This window comes from Papio anubis, chromosome 11 (assembly GCF_008728515.1).
Source record: "Papio anubis isolate 15944 chromosome 11, Panubis1.0, whole genome shotgun sequence".
NCBI lineage: Eukaryota > Metazoa > Chordata > Mammalia > Primates > Cercopithecidae > Papio > Papio anubis.
Genome location: NC_044986.1, coordinates 120,508,778 through 120,527,792, shown reverse-complemented (window position 1 = coordinate 120,527,792; position 19,015 = coordinate 120,508,778). Strand labels below are relative to the sequence as shown.

The window sequence follows — 19,015 nt, the reverse complement described above, 5'->3', positions numbered from 1 at the left end:
TCCCAGTTTTGCAGCTTTCCAGAACAACTCAGAGTAGAGAAGCAGACAAACCTGTCTACAGTCACAGTCCTGCGTAAGGGTGGGGGAGGATCCAAAATCCCAGTCACCGGGTCCCGTGAACAGCATCTATCTCCCCCAAGAAAAGTCCACATAACGGGGTTGCTGAAGTTGGCCCCAGGAGACCTGGGGAAGAGATGGCAAGGTGTGGCTCCCTGGCAAGCACAGCGCTGCCAACCCACCCGGGACATGGCAAGACGAGAGCCACCCCTCTCCATCCACATGGGATGCGCCCATCTTGGTGTTTCCGCCCCATAAGAAAAGGGTCGTGTGAAGACAGGGATGCACTTTATTCCACCACTTTTATTGAGCAACGGCCGTGGGGACCTGATGCTGCGCTAAGAGCTCTACTGTGAGACATCACCAGACGTCATTGCTAGAGGCAAGAATCGCTTACAGAGATGAAAGGGCAGAGCCTAATACTTGTTTTTTAATGGTTGTTATTCCATGCAGAAACACTGACTGATCCAGAACTGGTAGCTAAGGCGGTGATCAAACAGGAATGCTCTTCTTCTCAGTTTAAGACGAAGACTCGCCATGACAACGGCTGGAACGCTGGAGAAGAGAAACCCCACGGCCGGCGTGAAGCTTTTCGCCAGATTTGTGGCTCCACCCCCAAGTACCCACGTGGAGAGGCCTCCAGTCGTACAGCACAAAGGGCATCGCCTTGGGCGGCTCAGGCTCACTCTGTCCGGCACTGTCTGTGGTGGGAGGTTCGGGCCGGCCTGGGTGCATCCAGTGAGTACCACGTTCCCTTTTCTGGGCACACTGTCTCCAGGACAGGCCTGATCCGTTCTCCATTGCCCCAGAAACCCACACATCCCTGAACTAATCATGCAAAGGGGTTCTTAAAATTTATGAAGACAAAGACTCCTAGGCCGGCCCATGCAGTCTGAATAGGCTACCGAATGCTCCACCAATGGCTTATAATGCAGAACGACCTGTTTCTATCACTGCAGGACGGGATTGTAAGATTTTCTTATCCCGCCTTGGCTGCAGAGTCCCATTCCCGTCCAACCCAAAGCACTAGGACAATGCTGGATGTGATCGATGTTCCATGAGTATCCGCAGAACCAAATAATAAGTGGGTAATGGTGCCTCCTGGGTGTGGGCAGCCTCTCTTACTAATTGATAGCTTCAAGGAGTTCACCAAACTGCAGGGTGGGTGAAGAATTCGTTTGACAACCATAGAAACAGATGAAAAACAATTCCCACCGAGTCTCCAAACAGCCCTGTGCACTGAGAATGCCGAGCCACGAGAATATACACCTTGACACACCTTCACACTGCTGTCGGTCTGAATGGCTCATTAGCAAAACCTTAGGGGTACCGCCTGCGTGTCCTCTAAAAGGTTTTTATCCTACACATAAACTTTTTACAAGAGTTCAAGACCTAATACTGAAGACGAATTTCCTAAGAAACTCAGTGCTCCTTGTGGGGTATACAAAGCCAGGGCCTTCCCCTACAAACACCATAGAAAGTCCCTGAGTGACGGATGCGCCCAGGCGTGGGGCTGGGGGATGCTTTGGAAAGTGCTCCAGGAAGAGCATCCACACAGCAGCCAGCAGAGCCGTGGTCCCAGGCCACATCCGAGGCCGACCTTCCGTGGGCCCAGCCATTCCCTATGAGCACCGAGGGCAGTCCTGGTGCCGACCCGGAGGTGGCGGCCTGCACCTGGGACCTGTGCATCTGTGGTCGGCTGCCCAGGCGAGTGGGAACTAGCAACAATGCCCTGAGTCCCCAGCTCTGCCAGCCTCCTCTGTGCTCCCCACGCCGTCTGCCCTGAGAGTGCCTTTGAGGACAGCCCGTAAAAGAGGAAAACTGGCCCACGCCCAGTGAGGAGGTAGGTTCCGTAGAACAGCGCAGGGTCACACCCACAACTGTGACCTGAGACGCAGGCCTTCCCAACACCTTGGAAACATTATCCAGGATGCAGAATAGAAGCCTACACAGCATCGCAGGAAGGGACTCGAAGGAGCGTTGTTCTATCTACAGCAATCACGCTGCTTCAGAGGAACAGGCAGAGCCCTCACCCGGGCAATGCTGGGCACAACGGGGGCAGTCACGGCCCGGACCCCGCGTGCAACTCAGTTGTAGGAGAGGTAATCAATGAGCCGGGGTGGGATGTTTAACTTGGCGATCTTCTCCAGCCCTCGGACACCAGTGGCCTTCCTCAAGCTCACCCTGCAGAGCTGCGACAGAGTCAGAGGCGTCTCTGAAAAAGGGAACGAGGAAGGCCACGAGGTTAATTTCAGGAAGGAGCACGACACCCGCAACCGAACACAAACTCAGACAGAATCGAAATCGCCTCCCTTTCCCCTGGAACCGGGATGTGTCCTGCAGGCCTCCTCTGGAAGGACAGCCAGGAACCTGAGGAAGGGAGCCCAGCAAATGAAATTCGGGGCGTGATGTCCACTGGGATTGCCTTTTGTGGGGTTTGGGGGTTTGTTTGGTTTTAAGGTTTTTTGTTTTTTGTTCTGAGACAGAGTCTCGCTCTGTCGCCCAGGCTGGAGTGCAGTGGCGCAATCTCGGCTCCCTGCAATCTCCACCTCCTGCATTCAAGCAATTCACCTGCCTCAACCTCCCAAGTAGCTGGGATTACAGGCACCCACCACCATGCCCGCCTAATTTTTATATTTTTAGTAGAGACAGGGTTTCACCAAGTTGGCCAGGCTGGTCTGAAACTGCTGAACTCAGGCGATCTGCCCGCCTCAGCCTCCCGAAGTGCTGGGATTACAGGTGTGAGCCACCGCACCTTTTCAAAACCATGGTTTTGGTTTTTAGAGCCACGGCATTATATTTCAGCACCCAAATTTGTCATCAAACAACTATATCTGCAGCTAGGAGGCTCATCTGTCAAATGTCCGGCACAGGAGGCACAGGTCTGGTGCCTGAGCAGGTGTCAGCCACAGCTTCTGCTGGTCCAGGCCACAGGCCACAGGGAACCCAGGGAGAGCTGGGGCAGCAGCACAAACAGCCCCCGCAAAGTGCCTAAGGGTCTGTCCTAGTGCAGAGGACAGGAGCCACGACTAACAGCCTAGCACTCAATGGAAGCCCGCAGGGAGCCGACATATCAGGGGTCCAGGCTGAAGGCTGGAGGGGTTAGGGCGGGCTCTGTGGGGCGCCTCACTTTCGTAGTACTCCAGGCACTTGGCGGGAGCGCTGCTGCTCCACGTGTAGTCAGACGGCTTCTTCCCACGGTTGTCCCGGGCGTAGATGTTGCCGCCAAACTCGATAAGCATCTCGATGAGGTCAACATTCTTGACCTTGGCCGCGTGGTGAAGAGCTGTCTCATGAAGCTTTGCCGCATTCACGTTGGCCCCTGGAGGTCAAGAGTGCAGAAGAGATTTCACCAAGAAGAGAAGCTGAAGTCAGGGGGACAATCACATCCGTTTCTTCACACAGCACGGCGGCAGAAGCAATCCCCACCCAGAAGACAAAATCAGGACAGACGCTACCGTAGCTTTCAAAACTGCTTTTCACATCCAAAAGCAGGAATTACTCATTGTCCCCCCTCATGAGAAGAGAGATAAAGGTAGGCAGCAATCATAAAGAAATAACTGGAAATAGAACCGAAAAGAAGAAAAACAAAATGAAAAACGTCTTGAGTTAAACAAGCGTTCTAATGCCCTGTCAATCTGCCTTCAGGGGTCCTGAGATTTCTGGAAGCTCAAACCAGAGCTACTCAAGCACTCCCACCTGGCCTCGAGCACAGACACACACTACTTCTTCCTCTTGTGGGCGCAGGACGGAGGCTCCAGAAATACTGGTTGAATGAAAGAATGAATGTTCCTTAACAATGCATATTCTTTTACAAAAGGAAAACAGATAATGTACCCAAAACAGTAGGCAATTCAGAGAAGAGATTTAGCTCTGCACTCCTCAACTTTCTCACGATAAGAGCAGATATTCATCAAGCTGATTAAAAGTAAAAAAAAAAAAAAAATTTTTTTTTTTTTAAAAGAGTAGACATTCAGAAAGATGCAAAGAATTAGTAGCTAAATACGGCTGGTTTTGTTTTTTGTTTTTTGTTTTTTTGAGACAGAGTCTCACTCTGTCACCCAGGCTGGAGTGCAGTGACACAATCTCGGTTCACTGCAACCTCCAGGGTTCAAGCGATTCTCCTGCCTCAACCTCCCAAGCTGCTGGGATTACAGGTACACCACCATGCCCAGCTAATTTTTCTATTTTTTGTAGAGATGGGGTTTTGCCCTGTTGGCCAGGTTGCTCTGGAACTCCTGGCTACAGGCATGAGCCACCACACCTGGTCAAATATGGCATTTTTCAATGCACTAAAAAAAGATTTGGATAAAAATCTGATTTTTGTCACACATCATTCTTAGGGCACAGCCATCACTAATCCGATACGATGGAATCCCCCAGGGTTTCAGAATTCTTTTGAAAGAAAATGCCATTTTCTTCGAAGTCTGTTTCTCAAGTCACAAAGGAGGTTATAAGAGAAAACGAATGAAAGAGAAGTATTTTAAAGAAGTCAAGCAAATCGCCCAGCATCAGTAAAATAATCCGCCAAATGACAGATTCAAACCACAACTGTAAAATATAATCAAAAGTGGGATTTTAAAACAATCAGACCACTAGCACGCCATCACTTACCGACAATTTCAGAGGGTCAAAAGAGGAGTTGAGAGGTGGAATGCTATTCCATTTTCTAGTTCCTCTGCTCAAAAACTATCTGAAAAATCCTGCTTTCTGCTTTAAAATATTTGAATCCCCTAAAAGCACATAAGAACCATGCTCATAACAGCATTCATGGAATGATCCAGCCCTCCAAAGTGATGACATAAGTCAAGAAAGTTCTTTCCACTTCCCGCAGCCAAAACTCAGAAGTTAGGACAGGAAAAGGATCTCTCAACCAGGAAAAATGCTAAATTACCTAGGTCCTGAATTTGGCAGAAATATACTGCAAAAAAATAATAATAATAATAATATTTAAAAGCAATAGATTGAAGAAATATTTTCCCCACAATTCAACCTCTCTTTCACACAAGGGGTTTTCCTCCAGTATAATGTTGCAATCATAATACAAAGTACATTTTAACACTAAACACACACTTGTAATGAAGAACAAATTGTACCATCCACAGAATCTACAGTTCAAGTAGCTTTCTCTCATGTCATTAATTCTGGCAATATTCTTGCCAATTGGGAGAGAAAGAGATGGTCTCTATTTTAACAAAAGAAAAAAAAAAAACAGAGAAAGAGGCCCAAGGGAGGCACAGCTACTCTCTCATGATCAGGGAGAAAACCATGGCTGGAAAGAGCTCTAAAAATCATGCTTCCTGCTGTGCTCCACACACGAGGCCTTGGCCACGGGCTCTTGCAGAGAGGCGGCCTTCCCAATGTACATCTTTTCAAAATGCGTGTTTGGCATCATTTGATTGGGTGGAAGGGAAGGAAGGTGAATAAGGAAGGAAATGAAATTGTGAATAAGGGATTGAAAGGAAACACCAGGCCAGGGGTGCAGGCAGCAACTTGGATGGATCCTGAAAGCATAGCACTGAGTGAGCAAAGAAAAGAGTGAGAGATGAAACCCGAACAACTATGTCCATTAAAAATACGTGCCTTGGCCAGGCGCAGGGCTCACGCCTGTAATCTTAACACTTTGGGAAGCTGAGGCGGGCAGATCTCTTGGGCCCAGGAAATTGAGACCAGCCTGGGCAACATAGTGAGACCCTAGTTCTACAAAAAAATTAAAAAATTATCCGGGTGTGATGGCACACACCTGTGGTCCCACCTACTCTGGAGGCTGAGGTAGGAGGATCGCTGGAGCCCAGGAGGTTGAGGCTGCAGCAAGCCGTGATTGTACCACTGCACTCCAGCCTGGATGACAGAGTGAGGCCCATAGTGAGAGAGAGAACACATACAGGTACTCGTTAGAAAGAAGAAAACAGGACCAGGCACGGTGGCTCATGCCTGTAATCTCCACACTTCGGCAGCCTGAGGCGGGCAGATCACCTGAGGTCAGGAGTTCAAGACCAGCCCAGCCAATATAATGAAACCTCATCTCTACTAAAAATCCAAAAATTAGCTGGGCGCGGTGGTGCACATCTATAATCCCAGCTACTTAGGAGGCTGAGGCATGAGAATCGCTTGAACCCGGCAGTCGGAGGCTGCAGTGAGCAGAGATCACACCACTGCACTCCGGCCTGGGTGACAGAACGAGACTCCGTCTCAAAAAAAAAAAAAAAAAAGAAAGAAGGGAACAGATACAGAGGAAAGAAGGAAGAGAGAGGGTGGGAAAGGGAAAAAAAGTAACTGTGTGTGAAGCAAGGATGGTAACATTCCTTGAACTGAGAGACAAGAGAAAGACTGAGACAGAGGCAGAGACAGAGACAGAGAGAGACAAAGACAAAAACGGGGAGCCAGGAAACAACTAGGGAACTAAAAGCTCTGAACTTCATGCTTCAGAGAAAAGGGGTCAGCATAGGCTCATTACCAAAATCCTGCTTTCAACGCCAAATAGGATTAAAGTGGATTCAGAGAACCCATGGCCAGCGATGTGAAGGGACCTTCTAAGACCTTAGCACACCAGGACTGGCACAATCCTGGAACATAAACACAAACAGCTCAATAGGTGCTTGCTGCAACAAGAGAAATAAAAAGAAATAATAATGGCAATTAAATTTTAAAAATTTATAATTGAAAATTTTTTTTTAAATTAAACAACAATTTAAAAAAAATTTTTTTAATTGTGCCAGGACCAGTGCTAAGAACAAAGGTGGAGGCAGGACCGTCCTCAGGGAGCGGCTTCTGAACACTCCTGGCAGAGTTCACTATTCACTGCCAGCCATCAGATTAAAAATTACTTCACCACCATAACCGGACTTTCACCCTCCCTAGCCCTCCTCCTTTGCAAATACAATCTGGTTCCTGGACTCGCCTCACCGCCTACAAAGAACAAGCACAACGGTCTCTACGTCCCCCCTGGGGTGCAACGTGGCTGCCTCACAGTTCAGCTTTCAAACCGCACACGAAAGCACCTGCAATCATGTGGGCCCCGACTGGTTCAATCCCTCTCCCCTCTCCACAGTAACTGGTTCAAATGACCCAGGTTTGAGCCAATCAGAATCTGGCAAAGTTTGGGCAAAGGGACTGGGGAGAGGTGCGGGAAAAGGGACTTTCCACTCTTCTGTTTTTCTGGAGACACAGTCCCTGGCTTTCCTTCAGTTTCCCAAAGGATCTGTGACCCAACCCCAAAAGTTCAGAATCATTACTTTTAAAAAATCCGTTTGTGAGGACGTAGGGGGTGCTGTTGTGTCTCTCTTCTCTGTATGTTTGACGATGACAAAATGGTTTCTAAGAAGATGATGATCCATCTGCTCTCACAAGGGGTACTAGAGGAGACCACCAGAGAGTAGGATGTGAATGAGGAATCCCACATGGAGCTGATGGCTGGACACCACCCACAGCATTGAGCCAACACCGACAGTCACAGCGGGGAGGCTTCCCCACTCCCCAGGGGGCATGCAAACTCCCAGGGAGAGCTGTGGGAACCCCGCTTTAGGGCGACAGTGGGTATCACAGCTGCCCCTTCCTTTCCAGCCCCCACCCCCGACTGTGCTGCCACCTGGTAATGTGGTGGAGGTGGGAGCAGACCTGACTTCAGCTCCAGCGTGGGCCCCGCCTGGTCTAATCCCTCTCCCCTGACCACAGTAATTGGTTCTAATGACCCAGGCTTCAGTCCGTCAGAATTTGGCAAAGTTTGGGCAAAGGGACTGGGGAGGTGTGTGTCAAAAGGGATTTTCCACTCCTCTGAAAGAGTCTCCAGAAGGCTTAAAATGGGAAACATCTGGTGTGTAGGCCTGAAGCCACTGCAGCCCCGTGATCTTGCTCAGGGAAGCCAGAGGCTTAGGATAAAGCCAACACTGAGGAAAGCAGGATCGCAACATTCAAAGAAACTGGGTGACACCACGGAACCTCTGGTCCAGCCGCCCCTAAACCTGCTCTGCGTCTCAGCCCTGAAGTCACCTGAACTAGAAATGCCCGCCATTGTTTACCAGGTAGAAGTGGCTTCCTGTTACTCGCAAAGGCATCCAAGTGACATGAAGTCCTAACTGATACAGAAAGGATGTTTGCTTTAAACACTAAGTTGATCCTTTTCCCTACAACCACACCAAACGGAACTGAAGTAAAAATGGAACTCATGTGTACTGAGCTCACAACGGCTTGATACGAATGCACTGCCCTGTGTTCATAGAAACAGATCCAGCTGCCAGAGGACAGCTCGGCTGGAAACGCTTTCGCCTGCTTCCAATGGAGATATTTTTAAGACAGTGTATAAAAAATTAAAAGTACCCCAACAACTGTTCCTATACAAAATGAATCTTTTCCACTAAGAAGACTTAAAAGTGGCACATGAAAGTGAATAAGATTCTCCAACAGAAAACTACATATAACTAAGCTCAAATGGCTGTCATCGGGGGGGATTCATGATCTTCCTGTTCCTGAACAGGTTTGTTCTTGTTGTTAAGAGATGGGGTCTTGCTATGTCTCCCAGGCTGGGTCAAACTCCTGGGCTCAAGCAGTCCTCCCGCCTCAGCCTCCCAAAGTGCTGAGACTACAGCTGTGAGACACAGTGCCCAGCCATCCTGAAGAGTTTTGTTTTTATCCTACACCACACCCAGAATTTTGATGAGATGATGAAACTAAAATTTTCCCTCAACAACATTAAGTTGGGTTAATGATAAAAACCCTGTGCCAACAGTCACTTTGGCTAAAACTTTTGGTATAGACAGGCCCTGAGCCTAATCCTCCATTGGTTGGGTCTTTTTGGTTTTGATTTTTTCCCCCCCTTGGGAATCTCGATCCTGAGTCTTTTCGAACACCTGACAACAGCCTGGATTCCAAATGCTCCATATTCTCCTAAACGTTGCCGACTCCACTTCCCATTACATCCCCTTCTCTCTTGGATTCAGGCAGCAACCTCACCAGGCAGCTGTGGGCACAGTGGCCTGTGATCTCTAGAAATAATCATTGGCATTTGTTGAGTACCTACTAGGACACACCAGGCACCGGGGAAATATCGCCAGTTCTCCCAGCAACCTGCAGCATAGATTCTTCCAGTGTTACAGATACATAAACTGAGGCCGAGGTCTCAGCTGGCAAGTAGGAGAGCCAGCCTCCAACCCTGGTCCCTCTGACTCCTCTACCCAGCTCTCTGCTAGGCACAGTAAATACCTGTTCAGGTAAATACCCTTGCAAGTAAACACCTGCTTAGGTGAACAGCCTTGCAAGTATATACCCATTCAGGCAAGCTTCTCATATAAATCCATAAATACCCACTCTGCAGGTAATACCCATACAGGTAAACACCCATGCAGATAAACACCCACGCAGGTAAACACCCACTCAGGTAAACACCCACGCAGGTAAACACCCACTCACCTGCATTGAGCAGCACTTTGACACAGTCCAGATGCTCCCGGGCACAGGCAACGTGCAGAGGGGTCCCAAAATGGCAATCGTGCGCTTCCAGATTGGCCCCGACATCAATAAGAAGCCTCACACATTCGGAACTCCCTTAAGATAAATGGAAAAGGGGGGACAATGTCCTTGAATACGGACACCGGAGACAACAAGCACGCAGACGCAGCAGCTGCAGCAGCCTCCATCCCTGGTGCAGGGCAGGGAAGCCAGGCAGGCCTGCATCCCAGCCTAGGGAGGAGTTCATGCCCCGCATGGCCCTCAGGAAGCCAGGACATGGCTCTGCGTCCCCCTGAGGAGGGGAGGGCTCACAGCAGTGGGAGAAACGGGCCTGGCCGGCCTCTTGCTGTGAGAACAGGAGACATGGGGCACCACCTAGAATGGGCCAGGGAAAACTCTCCCGCTGCCCTCCTGTCCTGTGTCTACCTGCAGCTGTCGGCACTGAGCCCAGTCTCCCAGGAAACCCCCCAGACTTTCTTAGGCAGGTCATCCTCCTGTGCCCCACGGCAGCCGCCTCTCCTGCCTCTTTTTTTTTTTTTTTTTTTTTTTTAGACAGTCTCATTCTGTTGCCCAGGATGGAATGCAGTGGTGCAATCTCAGCTCACTACAACCTCCACCTCCCGGATTCAAGCAATTCTCCCACCTCGGCCTCCCAGATAGCTGGAATTACAGGCGTGCACCACCACGCCTGGCTAATTTTTTTGTATTTTTAGTAAAGACGGGGTTTCACCATGTTGGCCAGGCTGGTCTCAAACTCCTGACCTCAGGTGATCCACCCACCTCAGCCTCCCAAAGTGCTAGGATTACCAAGGGCATGAGCCACAGCACCTGGCCTCTCCTGCCTCTTAAGCAGCTCCTCTTCCTAGGTCTGCAATGTGGATTTGGAGCGCGGTTCCAGGCCCCCCCCCCTCCCACCCCTGCACATTCCGTCTAGGCTCCATCCTTTCCTGTCACTCAATTACCTCTTCACTGTTGGCAGCTCCCTGATTTTCCCCACCAGCCTCACACCCAGCCCCAGCCCCGGAGCCGTGTGCTGGCCACTAGCTGGTGTCTCCCACTCCAGAGCCCTCTCCCTTTCCTGGGGTCCCTGCTCCTGATTCAAACCTGACCCATTTCTGACCTCTTGAGCCTCCCCTTCATACCAAATCCTACGGATTCCTCCCCAAACCTTCTAAATGAACCCATCTCACTCCACCAGCCTACTCTGAGCACTGGCCACCTTCATCCCAGCGATGGTCCCCAACTCATTCCTCTGCTTCCAGGAGACCCCGACCACCACTGCCACCTCCGTCTGTCTGCACATAGAGGGCCACTAAATGAACCTTCCCCAACTTCTGTTTTCCTGGCCCTCAACATCTGCTCAGAAACCTTCAAGAGCTCCCCGGAGCTGTCCCCATGGCCTGTAGACATGGAAAGACCCGAGAGCAGGAATCAGGGGTGACCCACAGGCAGCCATGGCTCTGCCAGCACCGTGGAAGGGCACATACCCCATACCCTGCACCCCAGACGTGCATCCAAAGACAAAGGCCATGCTGGCTGGTCAAGATATAAGCCACAGTTTGCAGCCTCTGCTCAAAAGAGTAGAATCCAAACTCCTTTGTCATTTAAACATCTTCCCACCAGCTGGTCTCACCCTAAATTCCAGTCCTCTCTGCTCCACTGGGAGCTTCTAATGCAGTAAGATAGGACAAGTAAGATAGGACATGCTCAGGGTGCCCTTTTATCTTCCCAGCATCTGCAATCCACCTGTTCTCAGAGGGCAGCTAGAGTCCCACCTGCTCACTGAGCCTGCAGGACCAGCACTGTGTTTTGAGAGCACCGCACACAGCCTCCTGGCCCAGGCTGTTGGGACATGTTTCTCTGTCCTCTCCCATCTCAATCAGGGACCTGCAGAGCACACTAGAACAAAGCCCAAGTGAGCCTCTGCAGAGTGCCCCAGGCCCTGGTGCTAATGTGGAGGGGCCCGAGGAGCCCTGGCTTGGACACAGAATCCTACCATAGAGTCACCCACCCCAGCCCTGGAGGAAGACCTCAAGGAGGGAAAGCTTAGAATCTCGGCAGCTGAGCCACCAAGAGCCAGAAACAGACTCAGAACTCTCCTTCACCAGCCAAGGGCTCCCAATATGTCTACTCTGCTTCCTTCCCAAAGTCCTTTAATCCCAGAAAGGAAGAAACTTCCAGGGCCCAGCTGGGCCAGCCCAGTTGTCTGCCAACTCACCACTCATGCAGGCCTCGTGCAGGGGGGATGCTGTGTACAAAGGAGGGTTGACCTTGGCCCCATAGGACAGCAAGAGCTTCACACACTCGATGCTGCCCGAGGCGCAGGCGTCGCAGAGCGGGGTGCTGCCATCGATGTTGCGAGCATCCACCTCATGGAAGGAAGAAACAAGTATCAAAGGGCAGAGAAACGCCACGCAACCCGCTTTCCCATCCTGCTGTAGGTTCATCTTTGCTAAGATGCTTCTTAGAAGCACCAGTTTGCTTTGGTATTATGTGCTAGGCGAGAACACCGAAAGAGACAGCACGTGGCTGGGGAGCACCCACAGCCTCCTGAGTACAAAGGTCATCTCGTTCAGGATTCTTTTCTCTCAGGGCAGGATAAGCTCAGCCGCCCCCTCACCACCCCTACCCCAAACACCTACTAAGCACAGAGCAGGACAGGGGAACCCTAGGCTGCAAGCTGGGAGAGGCAGGCTTTAAACATGAGTTTTAAAAACTCTAACTTCAGCTGGGCACAGTGGCTCACACCTGTAACCCCGGCACTTTGGAAGGCGAGGAGGGTCACTTGAGCTCAGGAGTTCGAGACCAGCCTGGGCAACATGGCGAAACCCTGTCTCTACAAAAAATACAAAAATTAGCTGGGTGTGGTGGCGTGCACCTATAGTCCCAGCTACCCGGGAGGCTGAGGTGGAAGGATCACTTGAGTCGAGGAGGACGAGGCTGCAGTGAGCTATGATCACATCACTGCATTCCAGCATGTCACTGCATTCCAGCCTAGGCAACAGAGTAAGACCTTGTCTCAGAAAACAACAAAAACCTCTACCTCAGCCGGGCGCGGTGGCTCAAGCCTGTAATGCCAGCACTTTGGGAGGCCGAGAAGGGCGGATCACGAGGTCAGGAGATCGCGACCATCCTGGCGAACACCGTGAAACCCCGTCTCTACTAAAAAATACAAAAAACTAGCCGGGCGAGGTGGCTGGCGCCTGTAGTCCCAGCTACTCGGGAGGCTGAGGCAGGAGAATGGCGTAAACCTGGGAGGCGGAGCTTGCAGTGAGCTGAGATCAGGCCACTGCACTCCAGCCCGGGCGACAGAGCGAGACTCCGTCTCAAAAAAAAAAAAAAAAAAAACCTCTACCTCAATGGAAGGAATGCCTGAGACAGCTTACCATCCCTCCCCTAGTGAGAAAGTCACAGGCCGGGAAAAAGGCCACTCCCCAAACTGGCAAATTTTATTCAGCATTTGTCCAAATTCAAATTCCGTTTGGGTACACACTGACATGGGTTCCATTCCAAGGTTTTGGGAAGAAAAAACAGCACACCGTCTTCCCTTTTTCCCCACCCCTTGAACTCTGAGACCAGTTCCTTGTGTCCCTAGTACATTGGCCAGGGGTGTGCCCGGCCAGTGTTTGCCAGCTCGGGAGAGCTGCCTGCCAATGTGCCAGGAATTCTGCTGACCAGAAACCCCCGGTGGCTTAACACTAGCCAGGGTGGGAACATTTACACCAGCGAAAGCAGCAATGTGGCCCCTGATGCCACCAAGGCACCATCCGTGATCATGCAATTGTCCCAGCACTTCTATAAAGATCCCTGAGTTTTGTTTTCATTCCTTTTTTCGGAGAGCTGGCGGGCCAGCATCCCACCGAGTCATCCTAAAGCCAGAACCCTGCTCTTTGGGCCCAAGCAGCAGCTCTGCGCCCAGGCCTGGCCGCCCCTGAGAGAGCCTGCATCTAGACTGGCTCCTGCCCACCACAGGGCTGGCACTCCCACCACCAATCTGTTCAGGTCACCCTTTCTTCCACCACCGTGACCTCCTAACAGCCAGGTCCACAAGCACTTCTCAGCCATAGGCTTCCTGGTACCTGTGTGCAGTGGACACAGTGCAGCCCCCACCCTCCCCTCTTTCCCAAGTTCTCCTGAGTCAACCTTCTCCATTCTGGCAGCTGCAGCCAGGCTGGGGGTCTGCCCTGATGGGCCACTCACCTGGGCCCCAGCCGCCAGCAGCAGCTGCACGCACCGCGCCTGGCCCTGCAGACTGGCCGCGTGCAGGGGCGTGATGGAGTCCACAGTGACCTGGTTCACACAGGCGCCACTCTCGATCAGCTGTTGCAGCTGCAGGCTCTCACCCCGCTGGGCTGCCTCGTGCACAGGGGTCCGTTCCACCCAGAAACCTGGAAAGGAAGGGGACCTCATGCTAAGACCCTGCCACTTCATCCAGGACAAATGAGCACACGTAAGACTCCAGGGCCCCTGATGCCACCAAGGCACCATCCGTGATCATGCAATTGTCCCAGCACTTCTATAAAGATCCCTGAGACCCCGCCACTCCCCCGCCTGAAGGCCGGAGTCCAAGCTCCTGGGCAAGGCCTACAAGGGGCTCCATCCTGTGGACCCCGCTCACCTCCACGGTCCACCTCCCACCACTGCCCCTGCATAAACCCGCTCTGCAGGCACGGGTGCTCACCACTCCCCTGCAGTTCCACATCCTTCTCTGCTAACACGCCCACCTTTGCCCTCTGCCAATTGTCCACTCGGCAATTTCCTGGTGAAACGTTTACATCCTCCAGGTGGGCCCAGATAAAACAACTTCCCTGGGAAACACTTCCCACAAAGCTCACACACACACGCTCAGACCACTGCATTTACAGTGTCTCCTGCACTCGACTGCCTTCAGAATCCATGTTTTAATGACTCCACTTTAGTGGCGTCCTCAGGCTTATCTATATACAAGTCACGTCATCTGCAAACAAAGATCGTTTAACTTCTTCCTTTCTAATGTGGATGCCATTTATTTATTTATTTATTTATTTATTTATTTATTTATGAGATGGAGTCTCACTGCATCACCCAGGCTGGAGTGCAATGGTGTGATCTCGGCTCACTGAAACCTCTGCCTCCCGGGTTCAAGCGATTCTCCTGCCTCAGTCTCCCAAGTAGCTGGGATTACAGGCACACACCATCACACCCAGCTAATTTCTGTATTTTTAGTAGAAATGAGGTTTCACCATGTTGGCCAGGATGGTCTCAAACTCCTGACCTCAGGTGATCCACCCGCCTCAGCCTCCCAAAGTGCTGGCATTACAGGCATGAGCCATCACGCCCAGCCCTTTTATTTCTTTTTCTTGTTGAATTGCTCTGGCTAGGACTTGCAGTGCAATGTGGAACAGAAGGGGTGAGAGCCAACATCCTTGTCTTGTTTCTAGTCTCAGGGGAGAGCATTTAGTCGTTCACCTTTAAGGATGATGTTAACTGGGTTTTCTTTCTTTCTTTTTTTTTTAGTCTCAGTCAATCATAGTGATCCTATTTCCCATATAGCATCCAACCCAACTCCAGCTAAGGAGAGGTGAGGGAGAGTCTGCGAAGAGGCCTCCAAGCTTCCATATTCTGTTCACTCCCAAGAAGGAGCTCGAGGGGATGGCTGTCTCCCTTCCTTCTCTGGATACTGCCCGGATGTGAACTTGAACCTGCTAAGCCATCTGGCTACCTGCCTGAAGACAGGACCTACAGGAATGGCAAAGCCAGGAAAGGACTGGAACCTGGAGGACGAGTCAAGGACCATCAAGTGCCTGGAGCCAAGCCAATGGGTAGGCTTTGTCACATTTCTTTATTGTCTAAACCAAGTGCAGACAAAAGCTTGCTAACTAGTACAGACCGTAAACTCCCCAGATGCAGAAACCACACACGCCTATGTTTTCTCAGCACCCATCTCAGATACAGAGAAGTCTTCTAGACACTTTAAAATGTTATAAATGACAACAATGCTGGATGAAAGCTGACATATCCTTACCATCAACTCCCCAGCTTCGAGCAGACAAGATCACACCACACACCTCTTCTCAATCAACAGTTTCCTCTTACTATTCTGACATGTCCCTGGAAAACCTTCCTATCACCTGGATCTTCCCCAGATCTTACTTTTACAAAGTGTATCTGGGCCGGGTGCTGTGGCTCACGCTTGTAATCTCACCACTTTGGGAGGCTAAGGCGGGCGGATCACTTGAGGTCAGAAGTTCGAAACCGGCCTGGCCAACAGGGTGAAATGCCATCTCTACTAAAAATATTTTTGAAAATTAGCCAGGCATGGTGTTGCATGCCTGTAATCCCAGCTACTTGGGAGGCTGAAGCAGGAGAATCGCTTGAACCCAGGAGGTGGAGGTTACAGTGAGCCCAGATCATGCCACTGCACTATAGCCTGGAGAACAACAGCAAAAGTCTGTCTAAAAAAAAAAAAAAAAGAAGGTATCTGCATCGAATTTCCTCTGCAGGTGGGCAGCCTCAGCAGTTAGTGCTGATGACTCTGTCTGCTCTTAGAGATCCCCACATTGCCCCCCTCCCCCACCTCTGCCTTTGGCACTGAGACCAGGGTTAAGAGTTCCCTGGAGCCACAACTGCACAGAACTGCTTGGTGGAAACTCAGCTTAGTCTTTTATCAGCTTACCCAAAACACAACTTCCCCGAGTGTCAGCTTCTTTACCTGTAAGTTGCTATAACAATTATTTTTTCTTCATAGGTGGTCTATGAACATGGTCTATGAACATTCAATGAATTGAAATAGGTAGATGCACTTAAAGGGTGGGGCCTGGCACCGAATCAGTGCTCAATAAACGTTGTCTGTTTGTAGTATTTTTGTGGGGTTTTTTTGGTTTTTTTTTTGAGACAGAGTCTCGCAGTGTCACCCGGGCTGGAGTGCAGTGGCGCAATCTCAGCTCACTGCAACCCTGCCTCCTGGGTTCAAGTGATTCTCCTGCCTCAGCCTCCTGAGTAGCTGAGATTACAGGCACGTGCCACCATGACCAGGTAATTTTTTGTATTTTTAGTAGAGACGAGGTTTCACCATGTTTGCCAGGCTGGTCTCAAACTCCTGACTTCGTGATTCACCCACCTCGGCCTCCCAAAGTGCTGAGATTACAGGCGTGAGCCACCACGCCCAGCTGTTTGTAGTATTTTTGCCTCCAATTGTACCTATCTGTCTTGTCCACAGCCAAAGAGCCCGGGTGACCCTATGTCAGTGGACGTGGGAGTAGGGAGAACTGAACCACAAAGGAAGATTCGATCCCCACAAAATGTAAAAGTCAAGCTTCCATTTGACTGACCGTCTCCAGGTGGCCCTCAGCCCCACCAGTTGTAATGAACAGTAACCCACTGACCTCCTGGGGTTAGTGAGAAGTGGTTTCGTGTCACTTTAAAATCAATCCGCAGGGAGCAAAATCCCAAGGGTAGAAGGAGAGGCCGCCATTTGAAAAAGAAGAGGAAGGCAGGGAGAGACCTAGGCCTTACAGCAAAAAAGGAAAATGCTTCTCAGGAGGCCACCTGAGCAGGGAAGGCACGTTCCCAACGTGCCTCCATTCACAAGATGTCCAGGTGGATTTAGCGTCTTCCGCTGCCACACACAAAGATGACTAAGATGCAGCAACAGACAGCTCACAGTCAGGGACCAGGGAACACTTGTGCAGACAATTCACAACATGACAACTGCGATCGTGTCTGGTGACGGATCAGAAGCAAGAGCCCCGGTGCCCAGGGATGGCCAGGGCAGGTCACAGAGGCCGCAGAGCTGCAGCCAGGTCTATCTTGGGCACCACTGATTCACCTCTGTACCCTAGAACCTGGCACTGTCCACGAAGATGCTGGTATCTACGTGGTTGCTCAGCGGGTGAGTGGATGAGTAAATGAATGAAAGGAGTTACTAAAACCAATTATAAAGTCTGGCCAGGCAAAGTGGTTCATGCCTGTAATCCCAGCACTTTGGGAGGCCGAGGTGGGTGGATCACGAGGTCAGGAGTTCAAGACCAGCCTGGCCAATATGGTGAAACCCCGTCTCTACTAAAAATACAAAAAATTAGCCAGGTGTGGTGGCACATGCCTGTAATCCCAACTACTCGGGAGGCTGAGGCAGCAGAATTGCTTGAACCCAGGAGGTGGAGGTTGCAGTGAGCCGAGATCACGCCATTGCACTCCAGCCTGGGTGACAGAGCAAGACTCCGTCTCAAGAAAAAAAAAAATTTTTTTAATGAAAAATTAAAAAAAAGTCCATAGCAGTGAAACAGCAAAAGAACTAACATTTTTGTTTAAGGGGCCTTTATCCATTCTTACACAGAGGCTAGGATAATTTTAGAGCATTGAGATAATATGCAAAAAGAGCAATTGTGTAGTTTTGAAATTAACTCTGGGATTAAAAGGAAAGCATGTAAACAACTAGCTATGTTTTGTTAAAGATTTTTAGCAACACTGTGACGTGATCAAGGACAAAGACGTTCGCAACCTCGGACCCTCGCTGGTGCCCAGGTGTCAGCGGTCCTGGGTTACCTCTTCATCCCAACAGCCTCCTCTTCCCACTGCTCTCAACATAATTAAGAACCTGAAACCTGTACTGACTTAGATGGCACTTTAGACACTTGTCTACCATCTTCCTGGTTTACAGGCTCTCTAAATAAACCTGCCACCAACTCTTGTCTCTCGTGTTTGGCTTTTGAACAGTAAGCAGCCAAATCTGGGTTCAGTTACAAAGAGACATAAAATTTTTAAAAGAAAATCTAATTTTATTTCTCTGTATCACTAGTCTATAAAGGAAATGCAACTTATTTCTAGTGAATCACGTCAGCTGCTATGGTCTTACCAGCAGCGATTAAGGGCAAAAATTAGCAGCAGACTGATAAGAAAAAAAGAAAAAAGAAACTTCCGAGCATCTAAGGGCACAATCAGAGTGAAATGGCAACCCACAGAATGGGAGAAAATATTTGCAAGTCATATACCTGATGAGGGATTAGTCCAGGATATATAAAGAACTCCTGCAACTCAAAAAAAAAAAAAACACACAGAAATAACCAGGTTTAAAAATAGGCAAACGAGTTGAACAGACATTTCTCTAAAGAGGATACACATGGCCATGAACATAAAAAAAGGTATTCAACATTACTAATCATTAAAGAAATGCAAATCAAAACCACAATGAGATACTACCTCACAGCTGTTAGGATTATCAAAAAAAACCAAATACGTGTTGGCGAGAATGTGGAGAAAGTGGTGCCCTTGTGCACTGATGATGGGAATGTAAAATGGTCCAGCCACTGTGGAAGACTATGTGGCAGTTCCTAAAAAATGAAACATAGGATATCATATGATCCAGCAACTCCACTGCTGGGCACATCTCCAGAAGAATTGAAAGCAGGGTCTTGAAGAGAGATTCATTTGTACACCCACAATCATAGCAGCATTATCGTCAACAATCCAAGCGTCCAGTGGACTATTATTCAGCGTTGGGAACGAAGGAAATCCTGTCCCATGCTACAACATGGAT

The 19,015-nt window shown here is 50.0% G+C and overlaps 1 protein-coding gene across 2 annotated transcripts in view; it reads right to left on the bottom strand.

Annotated features, from left to right (window-relative positions):
* Positions 1-340: 340 nt before the first annotated feature.
* ASB13 (ankyrin repeat and SOCS box containing 13) overlaps positions 341-19,015 on the bottom strand; it is a 29,127-nt gene continuing 10,452 nt past the window's right edge. The window contains exons 2-7 of one of the 2 annotated variants that reach the window (XR_004177113.1): positions 13,702-13,889; positions 11,720-11,870; positions 9,463-9,597; positions 3,188-3,379; positions 2,091-2,272; positions 341-612 (exon numbers count right to left, since the gene is read on the bottom strand). Coding sequence is in view for 1 of the 2 variants with exons in the window: in XM_031652544.1 (XP_031508404.1) it covers positions 2,145-2,272; positions 3,188-3,379; positions 9,463-9,597; positions 11,720-11,870; positions 13,702-13,889 (794 nt within the window). In the remaining variant the exon portion in view is untranslated. Of the gene's footprint in view, positions 2,273-3,187; positions 3,380-9,462; positions 9,598-11,719; positions 11,871-13,701; positions 13,890-19,015 lie in introns of both variants that reach the window. The other variant, XM_031652544.1, reaches the window with a different exon arrangement.